The 14,355-nt window shown below is 42.6% G+C and overlaps 1 protein-coding gene across 1 annotated transcript; it reads left to right on the top strand.

Moving 5' to 3' along the window:
* Window positions 1–317: 317 nt before the first annotated feature.
* Window positions 318–13,785, top strand: LOC307034974 (NACHT, LRR and PYD domains-containing protein 12-like; the record flags this gene model as incomplete). The annotated part of the gene is made up of 15 exons (XM_079673898.1): window positions 318–442; window positions 1,824–2,023; window positions 2,426–4,262; window positions 4,775–4,948; window positions 5,376–5,546; window positions 6,316–6,486; window positions 8,017–8,187; window positions 8,623–8,663; window positions 8,759–8,799; window positions 9,204–9,250; window positions 9,650–9,867; window positions 10,576–10,835; window positions 11,318–11,524; window positions 11,644–11,785; window positions 12,944–13,785. The coding sequence occupies 15 exons, from the start codon at window positions 318–320 to the stop codon at window positions 13,384–13,386; spliced, it is 4,248 nt and encodes a 1,415-aa protein (XP_079530024.1). The 3' UTR covers window positions 13,387–13,785.
* Window positions 13,786–14,355: the final 570 nt, after the last annotated feature.

The raw sequence follows: 14,355 nt of genomic DNA, 5'->3' as shown, positions 1-14,355 counted from the left end.
CATAACATGTAACAGCCCAGCGCAGTCAACATGGAGAGCAGCCTGCCTGAAGTCTGACCCAAGTTTGTCATTATGATGGTGTGTGTGTGTGTGTGTGTGTGTGTGTGTGTGTGTGTGTGTGTGTGTGTGTGTGTGTGTGTGTGTGTGTGTGTGTGTGTGTGTGTGTGTGTGTGTGTGTGTGTGTGTGTGTGTGTGTGTGTCTGTGTGTGTGTGTGTGTGTGTGTGTGTGTGTGTGTGTGTGTGTGTGTGTGTGTGTGTGTGTGTGTGTGTGTGTGTGTGTGTGCAGTGTTACTGGTGTATCTCTCAGACTGGAGAAGATGAGTGATTTTAAAGAAGACGAAGAGGACAAATCTCCAGTCTCCAGCTGTCTGTCTCTGGAGAGTGACCGGTCTAAAGATGAACCTCCAGACTTCAGAGATGAACCTGGACCCTCAGACAGGAAGTAAGAGTCTGTTTCTACTGTTACCTGTGAAATTCATATCCCCATTGCATTGCAGTAAAGTACAAAAAGAAAGGCAGTAGAGAACTAAGTAAACTACTCCAGTAAAATAACACTCTCTCTCCACATGTAGGACCTCTGGTTAACCAAATCAAATACAAACATGTCAAACTTCACAAATGAATTGTAACAACAAGCCACCAATAAAAGCATTAAAGTTCAGTCAACAAGGACGAAGAGGACAGTTAACTATATTTTAGGATATTTCAATATGCTATTATATTATCAATGTATCAGTGTTATGACATGTTCTCAAAATGACAATAATACTTGGAACAATATAAATCTTCCAACAAATGAGTTGACTACCTCAGCATCTTTTGAAGAGGTTTATTAATAATAGTGATAACCTGGTGAGCGAGATACCAGGAGGAAAAATGGTTTTGAAAAAAAAGAAGTATTGATTCGAAAATAATATGATATAGTACAGTACAAGTACGTCTGGGTCTCTGTGTTTCATTCAAGCTCTGCTCTGTGTGTGTGTGGAACGAGCCATTGTGTGTGTGTGTGTGTGTGTGTGTGTGTGTGTGTGCGCGCGCGCGAGAGAGAGAGCGCACCGGTACCGGAGATCGTTGTTGTTAGCTTCTGGTGCTAGCGAGCTAGTGGCCGGGTCTCAAAAATGGTGTCCACAATTAATGTGAACAATTATTTCTAAGACACACGTTTATAGGATCATTATAGTTATAAAAAAATAAGAGAATACATGAAAAACAGGTATGAAATACTATATGGCAGTAAAAAAAGAATAAAGTTTAAAATTGTGATTTGTAAAATATCCATAAAGAAATAGAAAATCTGTTTACAGTTCTGTTTCATACGGGTGTTGAGAGATGTATCCATAGATCTCTTCATTTTCTCCAAAAGGGGGCGCCTGACAGAAAAAGTTTGAGAACCACTTAGCCTAGCCTAGCTTCAATGAAACCAATCGCATTCAGAAAACAAACATTTTAAAGTGTTTTGCTCGTTGTGTTGCAGACAGACCTGACGAAGCATTAACTCAAATCAATATCATTACGTTGTTATCTTGGTATCCTTTCCATTTGTTTATTGAAATGTATTCACAGCAAATTCAATATAAATTGGGTTCAAAGTGCTAAAGTGTTCCAGATGAATTCAGCTGATGTTATGAATCCAGACACAAAGCTGTGTGGTTTCCTAATGATATGAAGAACTAACCTCTATCTACCTTACCAGGATGAACAATCATCTAGAGATACAGACTTTATTTTAAATATGAAAGTAGAATTTGCCACCTTGTTGTACCTTTGGTGAGAATCAGCTCCTCTAATGTAAAGTGCTGTAAAGGATGTGTTCATCTCCACAGAGGGAAGAGGAAGAGTCCTGTTCCTGTGGAGGAGCAGCTGTCCAGCTGTGCTCTGTGTCAGGACGTCCTGAAGGATCCAGTCTCTACCAGCTGTGGACACTGGTTCTGCAGACAGTGCATCGCCTCATACTGGGAGCAGCTTCCTCCATCAGGAGACTCCTGCTGTCCTCAGTGTGGAGAAAGATGGAGCATTTTACAAAGTAAGAGGCCGAACACGTGCAGCCTCTTTACCGCTGTGTGGGTGCTGGGTGTCTGCTCTTCTATAGAAACACTGTATCATCTGATCCCTTCTCCAAGGCTTTGCTTTTAAAGTGTGTACACAAATATTTCACGTGGGAAAGCAGTGTTTCCCTAAAAAACGCTTTCTGTCTTACTCAGACATTACTACATTAGCCCAGCACTTATATAACATTTACGTATGAGAGTATAAATATCTGGCAGCTAGTATTTGTGGTTCCTTCTGGAGTCTCCATGTCCAGGATGTTCTGTGTTGTAAAGTATAGACATTAAAATGTTTTATAAAAATCATGACATTTAAAACCCTGACTGTTCAGATTCTCAAAAGCATTTTCCTGATTCTCTCCTGTTTCCTTCTCTTCCAGCAGATAGTGGTCTGCAGGAGGTTTTAGATGAACATAGGCTCAGTCTGAGGAGGAGATGTGAACGTGTGACTGAAGGAACTGATCAAAGTGAAACCCTCCTCAACAGCATCTTCACTGAGCTCTACATCACACAAGGCCAGAGTGAAGAGGTTAATACCCAACATGAGGTGAGGCAGCTGGAGACAGCTTCCAAGAAAGAGACCCTCCATGACACTCCAATCAAGTGCCAGGATATCTTTAAAGCCTCACCTGACCAACAGACTCTCATCAGAGCGGTCCTGACCAACGGAGTCGCTGGAGTTGGAAAAACCTTCTCAGTGCAGAAGTTCACTCTGGACTGGGCCGAGGGTTTGGGAAACCAAGATGTCAGTCTGGTGATCCCGCTCTCCTTCAGGGAGCTGAACCTGATCAACGGTGAGCAGTACAGTCTTCTCAGACTGCTCCATGTTTTCCATCCAACCTTACAGAAGCTCACAGCAGAGCAGCTGGCTGTCTGTAAAGTGCTGCTCATCTTTGACGGCCTGGATGAAAGCAGACTTTCTCTGGACTTCAGAAACAATGAGGTTGTGTCTGATGTCTCTCAGCAGTCCTCAGTCAACGTGCTGCTGACAAACCTCATCAGGGGGAAGCTGCTTCCCTCGGCTCTCGTCTGGATAACTTCCAGACCTGCAGCGGCCAATCAGATCCCTCCTGAGTGTGTGGACAGGGTGACAGAAGTACGAGGCTTCACTGACGCCCAGAAGGAGGAGTACTTCAGGAGGAGATGGATTGATGAAGACCTGTCCAGCAGAATCATTTCTCACATCAAGAGCTCCAGGAGCCTCCACATCATGTGTCTGATCCCAGTCTTCTGCTGGATCACTGCTGCAGTTCTGGACCACATGTGGACTACAGACCAGAAAGGAGAGCTGCCCCAGACCCTCACTGACATGTACTCACACTTCCTGCTGGTCCAGACCAAGAGGAAGAAGCAGAAGTATGAAGACGGACATGAGACGAGTCCACAGCAGCTGACGGAGGCTGACAGGGGGGTTATTCTGAAGCTGGGGAGGCTGGCGTTTGAACATCTGGAGAAAGGAGACATCATGTTCTACCAAGAAGACCTGCAGCGCTGTGGTCTTGATGTCACCGAGGCCTTGGTGCACTCAGGAGTCTGTACAGAGATCTTCAAAAGAGAGAGTGTGATCTTCCAGAAAACAGTCTACTGCTTTGTTCATCTGAGCATTCAGGAGTTTCTGGCTGCAGTCTACATGTTCCACTGTTACACCAACAGAGACACAGAGGTACTGAAGGACTTCCTGCAGATAGGCTGGACTTACCCATCCCTGGATGTCTTCCTGAAGGGAGCCATGGAGAAATCCCTCAGAAGTGAAAATGGCCACCTGGACCTGTTTGTCCGCTTTCTCCACGGCCTCTCTCTGGAGTCCAACCAGAGACTGTTAGGAGGCCTGCTGGGTCGCACAGACAACCGTCCAAAGATCATCCAGAGACTGTTAGGAGGCCTGCTGGGTCGCACAGACAACCGTCCAGAAATCTTCCAGAGAGCCATCAACAACCTGAAGGAGATGAACAGTTCTGAAATCTCTCCTGACAGGAGCATCAACATCTTCCACTGTCTGACAGAGATGAAGGACCTCTCAGTACATCAGGAGATCACAGAGTTCCTGAAGTCAGGGAACAGATCAGAGAAACTCTCTGTGATCCACTGCTCTGCTCTGGCCTACATGCTGCAGATGTCAGAGGAGGTTCTGGATGAGTTGGACCTGAAGAAGTACCACACATCAGAGGAGGGACGACGGAGACTGATTCCAGCTGTGAGGAACTGCAGGAAGGCTGAGTAAGTCCAGATGTGATTAGCTTTATAAATTGATGTGGATCAGAAGTTTATTTCTTCAAATAAACACTATAAAATGTTTGATGTTAAATACTCTGAGAGCAAAATGAAATGATCCAGTTATTCTATTTATATATTGTGACATTTTAACATTTTTTTCTTTTCTTCACATTATTTTGAGTGATGGAGGCGACATGTCAAACACATGAAGGACTTTAGAGGTTTTCTCAGAGCAGCATGTGATCACAACATACAGCAGTATTTACAGTTATCGGTGAAAGCAGTTATTAATATATCATTGCAGTTTCTTAAACATGAAATCAGATCTGTTTTTACCACAATGCTTAAGAGTTTAAAATAATGTCTGACAGGCTGACAATGAATAAAGAAAACTCTATTATTAAATTAAATCGACATAATATGTTAAAAATTGTTCCATTTCAAATTCAGTAAGTTAAATAAATTTTTCCTCTGTTTTTATACTAACACAAGTTGTGATATATGGGTCATTATAGACTTTCTAGGTGTGTATTCTCAGAGACTGAATTTGAAGTCGTGGCCTCAGCGCTGAAGTCTGACCCCTCCCATCTGAGAGAGCTGGACCTGAGTCACAACAAGCTGCAGGATTCAGGAGTGGAGCTGCTGAGTTCTGGACTAAAGAGTCCAAACTGCAGACTGGAGGCTCTCAGGTCAGTTCACTGACTGCAGTTCATACAGATCTGTTTCTGTTTATGATTTTCAGAATTTGCCTGAAGACATTTTAATGCTTTTATTTGTTTCTGTATTTCCAAATGGAAATGGAATCCAAATTAAAGAATAACAAAGATCAGAGAAGGTGAATGTGTGAGGGAGAGTGTTTGAGCTTCCACAGACTCACTCTGTGCTCCATGAGTCAGTGGAGATGCTGTCAGTACTGATGAGCTGTGAGGGAGATGAAGGAGTTGTTAAACATCTGATGAGAGAAACTGCTGCAGAGAGTTCCAGATGATCAGGGATTTGTTTCTACATCATTGCTGACGTTAAAACATTGTTCAGCTCTGATCAGATTATTAAACATTGAGTTATTTCAAACAGGAACTTTGTTTTCTAAAGTTACATCATGTTTTCTTTATTCAGACTAAGGTGGTGCAGGTTGTCAGAGATCAGCTGTTCTGCTCTGATCTCAGCTCTGAAGTCCAACATCCATCTGAGAGATCTGGACCTGAGTCTCAACGATCTGCAGGATTCAGGAGTAGAGCTGCTGAGAGATCTTCTGGAGAGTCCAGACTGCAGACTGAAGACTCTCAGGTCAGTTCTCCATCTTGAACTTGTGTGCTGAGATGAATATGTGAGAGTTGTGTTGACTCTGAGCTGCAGACATCAGGCTGATATCACTCTGATCCTCACTGAGCCTCTTAATGCTAGAGTTGCATAATGCAATGTTGATCTTTACATTTAAATATAACAACAAAAAACCTTCACTGCAGAATTCACTCTGAACCTTTTAAACAGCTGAAATTCATCTTGTATTCTCCATCATGATTTTAACTAATGATATCAAATACAATAATGAAATAGTTATATTAAAACGATCCAACACTAACAAGTATGTTCAGTTGTTGCTGTTTCCAACATGTTCCTGAAGCTACATGATGCTGATACTGACTGAATAGTTCACTCTGAAGATGCTGTGATTTGATGACTCCACTGTTCCTAAAATACATATTCTGGAGGTTTTTCTTCACATTTAAAATTCATCCTGAATTGTGATCTTTGTAAACGTTGTGATCTTGAGTTGAATCAGTTTCTGTGGTTTGTATTTGTCTGGCTGCACATCATGAGTTAGTGTAGATGGAGCAGAGTCTCAGATGTGAAGTCTCCTCGTTTTATTGAAGTAGAAGCACGTTGTCTTTAATATGAATGAGAGCTCTTTCCCTCTTTCTGTATCTTACAGTTTTTAACCTGTTTGGAGTTTCCACTTTCTGACCTTCTTCAGCTCTGAGCAGATTATTAAACCTGGAGTTATTTCAAACAGGAACATTGTTTTCTAAAGTTACATCATGTTTTCTTTATTCAGACTGAGTGGCTGCAGGTTGTCAGATATCAGCTGTTCTGTTCTGATCTCAGCTCTGAAGTCCAACATCCATCTGAGAGATCTGGACCTGAGTCTCAACGCTCTGCAGGATTCAGGAGTGGAGCTGCTGAGAGATCTTCTGGAGAGTCCAGACTGCAGACTTGAGACTCTCAGGTCAGTACGGGGTCTCTGTTACTGCTGGAGATCTCATGTGTTTCATTCAATCAATCAATCAATCAATGTTTGTTTATATAGCCCAATATCACAAATGTTACATTTGTCTCAGTGGACTTCACAGTTTGTACAGAATATCAGTATGACAATACGACACCCTCTGTCCCTAGACCTTCTGTCCTTAGACCCTCACATCGTACAAGGAAACACTTCCAGAGAAAACCCCACAGTTTAAAGGGGAACATGGGAGAAACCTCAGGGAGAGCAACAGAGGAGGGATCCCTCTCCCTGCACAGACATACGTGCAATAGATGCCGTGTGTAAATCGAAAAGATAATACATTTGCAACATAGGCAGTCCAAATGTTCGGAAATGCATGTGTGTATAATAGGAAGATGAATCCACGAGTATATCCATCCAGGACTTATGATCCAGGACCGCAGCCACGACTCAAGATCCAGGGCTCACGATCCATGACACAGGACCGCAGGATCATCCATGACTCCGGATCCCGGCGTATATAGACACCAAAAAGAAAGACATTTGGGGAAGCTGGGTTAATGGGAACATGAGAGTACACAGGTATAGACAGAGAGAAGGAAGAAGTAAGATGTCCCCCGACAAACTAAGCCTATATCAGCAAAACTAGGGGCTGAATCTAATCAGCCCTAACTATAAGCTTTATCAAAAAGGAAGGTCTTAAGCGCACTCTTAAAAACGGATAGGGTTTCTGCCGTCCGAACACAAACTGTTTCATTAACATTGAACCTAATGCGTGAACAACCATACATTTGTGTATGTCGTTGTGAGGGTTTTCCTGCTCACCCAGTTAAAAAGGACAGAAGGAGAGGAAGGCTTGCCTAAAAGAAAGCTTTATTGACTGGCCACAGCTTGCAAACAATACATCAATACTTTAGGAAACAGACAGAACACTGCTGCCAGTGACAGGCTTTCTTGGGGCAAGTCCTTCTGCCCCCAGGACCCAGACCAAGAGACAAGAACCAGGTTACTGACATGCTTTACTCTTCACCTGGTTACCTGATCCTTGTCCAGCTGTCTGGAGCCAGCCCCATCCCTCCAGCAGCCGGCGCTCTAACCACACCCCACTGCCACAGTCCTTTTGTTCATATTCTTATTTTTCTTGTACTACATTTAGTCTGCAGTCATAAAAGTTGACTGTTTCCTCAAATGTATATGTTAGATATCCACTGCTAGTTGTTCAAGTAAATGTATGTTGTCTTTAGTAAATGGTCACATCTGAATAAAGAAGTTCATCTGAACTCATATTAGTTTTACATTGATCTCTGAAGCATACAGGTTTTTCTTGCTTCCCATTGATTTCAATGTTTTCACAGATAATGAACAGAAGGCTGATATTATGAGGATCTACAATAACAAAAAGACAGTCACTGTAATTCAGGGAAAAGCTCATTGATTAGGACACAGGAATGTTGAGCTACACTTAATAAACCTGAACATCTGATTGGATTATAAACTGATTTTTATCCTCATCATGTTCTCTTTATTCAGTCTGAGGAGCTGCAGCTTGTCAGAGATCAGCTGTTCTGTTCTGGCCTCAGCTCTGAAGTCCAACATCCATCTGAGAGATCTGGACCTGAGTGAGAACGATCTGCAGGATTCAGGAGTGGAGCTGCTGAGAGATCTTCTTGAGAGTCCAGACTGCAGACTGGAGACTCTCAGGTCAGTACGGGGTCTCTGCTGGTTCAGCAGTATTGTATCAAACACAGGGAGGTGTTTCTTTCTCTGGGGAATCTCAACAGATCAGTGATGTTTCCCACTGACTGCAGGTTCTTTCATTCTTCCATCAACTATTGTAAGCTGAAAATGCAAATCCACATTTAGTTAGTGAGCAACTTTCTAACAGACATATAGGATTTTACAGAAGAGTGGAAAAGGTTTTCTGTTTTGTTTCCTGTCATGTTTTTAGTTTCTAGCCTAATGAGCAGTTACTTCCTGTGATGCAGCTGAGAGCTGTGGCAGTCAGTCGTAGTGTTTGCAGAGAAGATATGATTGGATGTAAAGCATGTGATCAGTCAGGACTCTGAAGCTGACTCAAAGAACAAACACTTATTTTAAACTTTATCCAAAATTGTTGGATTGTGTTCATCCCTGCAGGAGACATGGTGAGACGATCAGAGCCAAGATCCAGAAGAGCTGTGAGTACTGAAACCACATCCTCCATTCATCAAACTATTGTATTATTATTATTGCTTTATTATTATTTTTCTCTATCACCACCTCTCTCCATCAGGTGACTCAGATGTGGAACAGGAAGTGAAGACAGACAGAAAGGTGAGAGAGGAGCAGTTGAACAGAGTGAAGTATATTTATTTCATTTATTAGGGCTGTCAAGTTAAATGCTCGCAATTTATCTAGAAACCTAAACAATATCCCGCCCCAATGGGCTGTTACTGTGATTGGCTGGTAATACTGTGCTGTGATTGGCTGATACTACTGTGCTGTGATTGGCTGGTATTACTGTGCTGTGATTGGCTGATACTACTGTGCTGTGATTGTCTGGTAGTGCTGTGACATGTTAACCCGTTAATATCCCGTTTGAAATTGACGATGAACTCAGCTGATCCAGACTCATTTGCATTTTTCAAATTGGTCTGAATATGTTGTGGAATTGTGGTTTGGTTTCATGAAGCTAGAACTTAACTTGATTTCTATTAAAATAACTTTGTTTGTTCCAGGCTCCTGAATCCTTCTCACCTGAGCACACAACTGAGTCTTCATACAGGTAATCCTATAACATGACCAAACATTATTTTAAACACATTAAAAATATATATAATTTCATTGTGTTTGATTTCATGTCTTTCACCTTGAGGTATTGCATCCAATCTCTTTCCAACAGACGTAAATAAAATAATGCCTCTGTGTGTAGGAAGGATTGTTTTCTCGTACCAGTCTAGATCCTCGCTGGACTAGAGATTTTGTTAATTTAATGAAAATGTGTTTCCACACACATTCTGATGCATGTGGACACATCTTCAGTGATGTTCCTGTAATCATCAGGTGTTTCAGATCTTTCAACAAACCCTCCTCCAGGTCAGACTCCAGCTGGATGAACACCTGTCAGTCAGAACACAGGCCAGTGAAGGCTTGGTGTAGTAACGTGTCCCCTGTATGTCTACAGGTTCAGGTGTCCTGGTCCAGGTGAGTTCCAGTGTGCTTCGACTGGCCTGGTGTTCGTCATGTTTCAGGAGGCGGAGCTTCTGTACAGGACGGTCCCTTGGGAGGAGAGCTTCCTCCAATCAGCAGGCAAGCAGGCAGCAGGGCCGCTGTTCAACGTGAAGAGTTCTGATGAAGCTGCCGTCTGCCAGCTCCACCTGCCACACAATGAGACAGAGGATGGTAAAGACATCTAGTGTTAACAAATACACTTATATAATGATTAGCACTTTATACTATTCACTAGTGTTCAAGAGTTATAAAGCAGCTTTATTAAACTAGTTTAACAAATATAGCAACAGTATAATTCAGGCACCAAATCTGTTTGAAAAGAAGAAGAATTAAATTATTAAATCATCCATTTAACGTAGTCGATGTGTTGCATGACATCATTATTGAACATACGATGCAATGCAGCTCTAAATACTGAGTTCGTTTTTCTTTGGGCCCTCTGCAGTCTCCTCACTGTAATATTAAAGAGATTTAAACTGTGATTTGTCAGTCCACAGCATACTCAGCTGTAAACTTTCTACCCCCTTAAAGCTTTAGAAAACTCTTCACACATCTAGAGAATCACTCAGACATGAGACCGGACACAGTCAAGCTGTTCTGGCAGCAGATTACAAACATTTCAGCAGTCTGGTGAATAAAAAAGGATAAATAAAGTTTATGCATAACAGCAAATGCTCACATCCAGAAAGAGCACAGGGGGCAGAACAATAATGAACCATTAGAATAAAAGGTGAAGGATATAAACTGGTACATCCTAGTGAGGCTCCAAAGTGAATGACATTTGATGAACATTAGCTCTGAGCTAAAGTGGTGTGACATTGAATATGATGAAGCTGTTTCAGCAGCAATGCAACAGATGACCAGCGCTTTGCTCCACAGCGCTGCTCCTGGACGGCCTGTTGTCTGTCGTCCACATCACTGATGAAGGCCTGAGCATCTTGGAGCCGCTGGAGGTCACATGCACTCACGTGGTGGTGAAGGTGCCTCACCTCTCTCTCTTTGGCCTGGTCTGGGATCTTCTTAAAAGGTATCTGCTTCTGCGGGTAGAGGGCAAGATTCTGGTGTTCCTACGACCCCCGGTCAGAGAGAAGCAAACACTGGATGTACATCTGCTGCAGAAAAACGTCCCTAAGAAGGAGGTAAGGCCATGTGTTCACCATCAGACTAAACACTGGTTTAAACCACAGCTGTTTCCTCACACACTGCTCCTCTTCTCAAACCTTCTCGTGCTGGGAGAAGGATAAGATCTATCTGAACTGTAAATCTTCAGATCGCTCTTTGTGGTTTTGTATGATTCTCTCTCAGCATGTCTTTCTGTCTGCGGAAACTGATGGCATGAATGTTAAACACATCACACAGAACTGAAAGACCTGCTGAGATGAATCACTGCCAAGACAACGTGATCTCATCCCTACCAGCCACATGTTACAGCTTGGGCAGCAGCCTTTTGTGTTTTATAACTGACACAGACGGTTTGTGTTTTGGTTAACGTTGGAATAGCTTATTCAATAGCTAATCCTAAAGAATTAAAATAATCTATTTGTAATATTCCTTTACAAAGGCAATACATACTTATAATTATGTTGTGATTGATTGTGTATCTCATCACTTTGTGGAGCAGGTCTGTCAACGTTTGTTGTTGTTTAATGTGATCTTTAAATATAGTTGTCTTGACTATCTGAGCATAACTAAAGTTACTCTGTTACTGAAGGTTGCTGATCAACACAGACGTGCTGAGAACATCACAATCTCCACCGACTGTGAGCTGGAACTGTACAAAGGTTACAGTGTGCACTGTGAACCTGAGGGCTTCTTCATTCAGCCTCAGGTGAGTCACTGATACTCCTCTAAAGAAACACAATGATCATTAACACACATGTATCTGCATGTGGATCCACAATCAGGAAAGAAACAGATAAACGTTTAACTTCTGCTTCTGGTTTTCAGAGTAAAACATTTGTATCAAGTTTTGGACCAGATTACGATCCGACATTTCAAGTTTCCCTGACGACGAGCACAGAGACAGTGGATTTGAAGCTCAAGGACCAAGGTGGAAACGTAGTCTGGAATTATCTCCTGTCACTGGAAGGTAAAGACTCCACCTGAGCTCAGACCCAGTGATAGACTGATAACTCTAAAGCTCCATCTCATAGCCTTCTCTATTAAGGCTCCATGGCAACGCATCATTACGACATTAAACACAACCTGTAATGTTCTAAAACTATAGTAATAACTAGTGTGGTGTGGTGGTGAAACAGCGTGGCATAATGGGAGTTGTAGTCTTCAGCTTCTCATGCTTAAATGGATTAAGGCATTACAGGAGACCGTGATGAACGTACTTGTAGTGACCACGATATCCATTTGTCGTTTGTCCTTTGTTTGTGCCTCACTCGTGCGGCTGACCGACGAATAGACGCTTGTAGTTTGAGAGAAAAAATAGAAATGTCCAGATGCGATTGAAAAGTAAGATAGTTTATTTCCAAAAAAGGCAAAAATGAATAAACGTTTTTAAACAAACTATTTGACTGATATTTCAATGCTAAAGCACAATAAAGAACCAAGCTGTGACGCTCCCAACCAGCAAGGTCTAAAAACTGTTTGCTTCAGTCAGCCGCACCAGTAGGCTGCAGCACCTCTCCTTTTATGCTGCAGCATCTCGACCTGCAGAGTAACGCACTCAAATCATAAATAAATAATATACACCACAGAATCTCAGGTTACACTCTAAAAAGATAAGATACTATAATCTAAGGAAATGGCTCCTACAGTACTGTTACCTTTAAAATGACACATCTCTCTGAACCATTTGGGATCATCTATGTACACAACTCAACCAAGTATAAATAATACAGGTGTAGAAGATGGACCTTTATTAATCCCCCGAGAGGATGTGTACACTCTGTCGTACACCCACACCATTTTTTTTATATAGGTACGTACAGTACACACAGTACACACTTTTTACATCATGCACATACACAAATACATACACAGTTATATGAACACAGACACATGCAGTTGAGAAGTCAGAGCGGAGGTAGCCAGTCTAGCCGGCGCCAGTGAGCAGTTGGGGGTTAGGTGCTCCCTTGCTCTGGAGTTTTTATATATTTGAATGAGGAAATGTTACATATTATAACTTTAAGTGAACAGAAATCCACCTCTGGGAATGTCGAGTTACTTATATTTGTATGACATCTGTTTAATTGATTGTCGGTTAACAAAAGTATTTTTCCTGTTTATCTTCCAGGTCCAAGGAATGAATTATCCCAGAGACATGTCCCAGCAGAGAGCAGAGTCCCAGCAGAGAGTAGAGTCCCAGCAGAGAGCAGATTCCCAGCAGAGAGCAGAGTCCCAGCAGAGAGCAGAGTCCCAGCAGAGAGCAGAGTCTCAGCAGAGAGCAGAGTCCCAGCAGAGAGCAGAGTCCCAGCAGACCAGAGGCTGCTCTCAGTTCGGATAGAGTTCATTCAAAGAGTGGCTCCAACTGTCCTGAACGACCTTCTGGATAAACTCTTTGAGTCTGAAGTGATCAGTGAATCTGAAATGACGTCAGCCAGAAACAAACCCCAAAATGACGGAGCACGAGAGGTGGTGGACGCGGTGCGAAATAAAGGAGCTGCAGCGAGCAGGGTTCTGATCAATGCTCTCCGAGAGCTGGATCCGTATCTTTACAGAGAGCTCAACTTGAGCTGAGGCTAAACCTTGTGGAGCGTTTGACAGTTGAACTCTAGTCCTCTGTTTTGTTACCTGAACATGTTTCACCTTGTCCTTGAAGGTAACACAGATTCTGAGCGAAGGCCACTTTCCTTCTCTCTTTTCTCCTGGACTCCCTCCTGAGAGCAGCTACCCGTATTGGCCTTCCTTTGGTGTATATATATATATACATATATATATACACCATGGAGCAATTGTGGTGATACAACTCAAATATAATCAGGGGTGCACATAACTTTTTTGCCCTGGTTCGCAAAGGAGCACCTGGAGATGTTGCTTGGTGCGCATCCTTAAGATGAAATAAACCGGACCTTTTGAGGGGTACTTTACTTTATGAACAGGGGGGGGGGGGGGTAGGTGCGCTAGTGAGCACGCCCATGAACTGTTCGCCCATGCCTCGCAGCTGGGTTACTGTGCGGAACGCATAAAGCAGACCCTTCACGCGATAGCGAGGGGTAGAGCGAGGGATCGCAGATGCCGTCGCGCTCGCGGACAGATTGAAATAATTAAACCTAAATGGCTCGCGAATTATACTTTGGCGGCCGTTAATATACCTGGGCGGCCCGCCCAAATAAAGTCTGTGTGGGAAACCCTGCTATCTTACCAGTTCTTATGCAACTCGCAAATATCTCTTTCTCTCTTCTCTCTTTTCTATCTCTCTCTTCTCTCTCCTCTCTCTCTGCTCCTTTTTTGGCGGTGGGTTTATTTTTAATCGGTAGTCCCTGGACAGATAATAATAATAATTAGGTCTGTCAGTCGATTCAAATATTTTATCACGATTATTGGCATGATTGTCCATAGTTAATCGCGATTAATCACAAATGAATCGCTCGTTTTTTATATGTTTTTAATACTCTTATCAACATATGAGTGGACACATATTCATTGGACAATGACAATGACAAATATTCTCCTGAATATTCTCAACACAACAACTTGGAACCTCTC

Source organism: Notothenia rossii (assembly GCF_949606895.1).
Source record: "Notothenia rossii genome assembly, chromosome: 4".
Lineage (NCBI taxonomy): Eukaryota > Metazoa > Chordata > Actinopteri > Perciformes > Nototheniidae > Notothenia > Notothenia rossii.
This window is presented reverse-complemented; position numbering and strand designations above follow the sequence as displayed.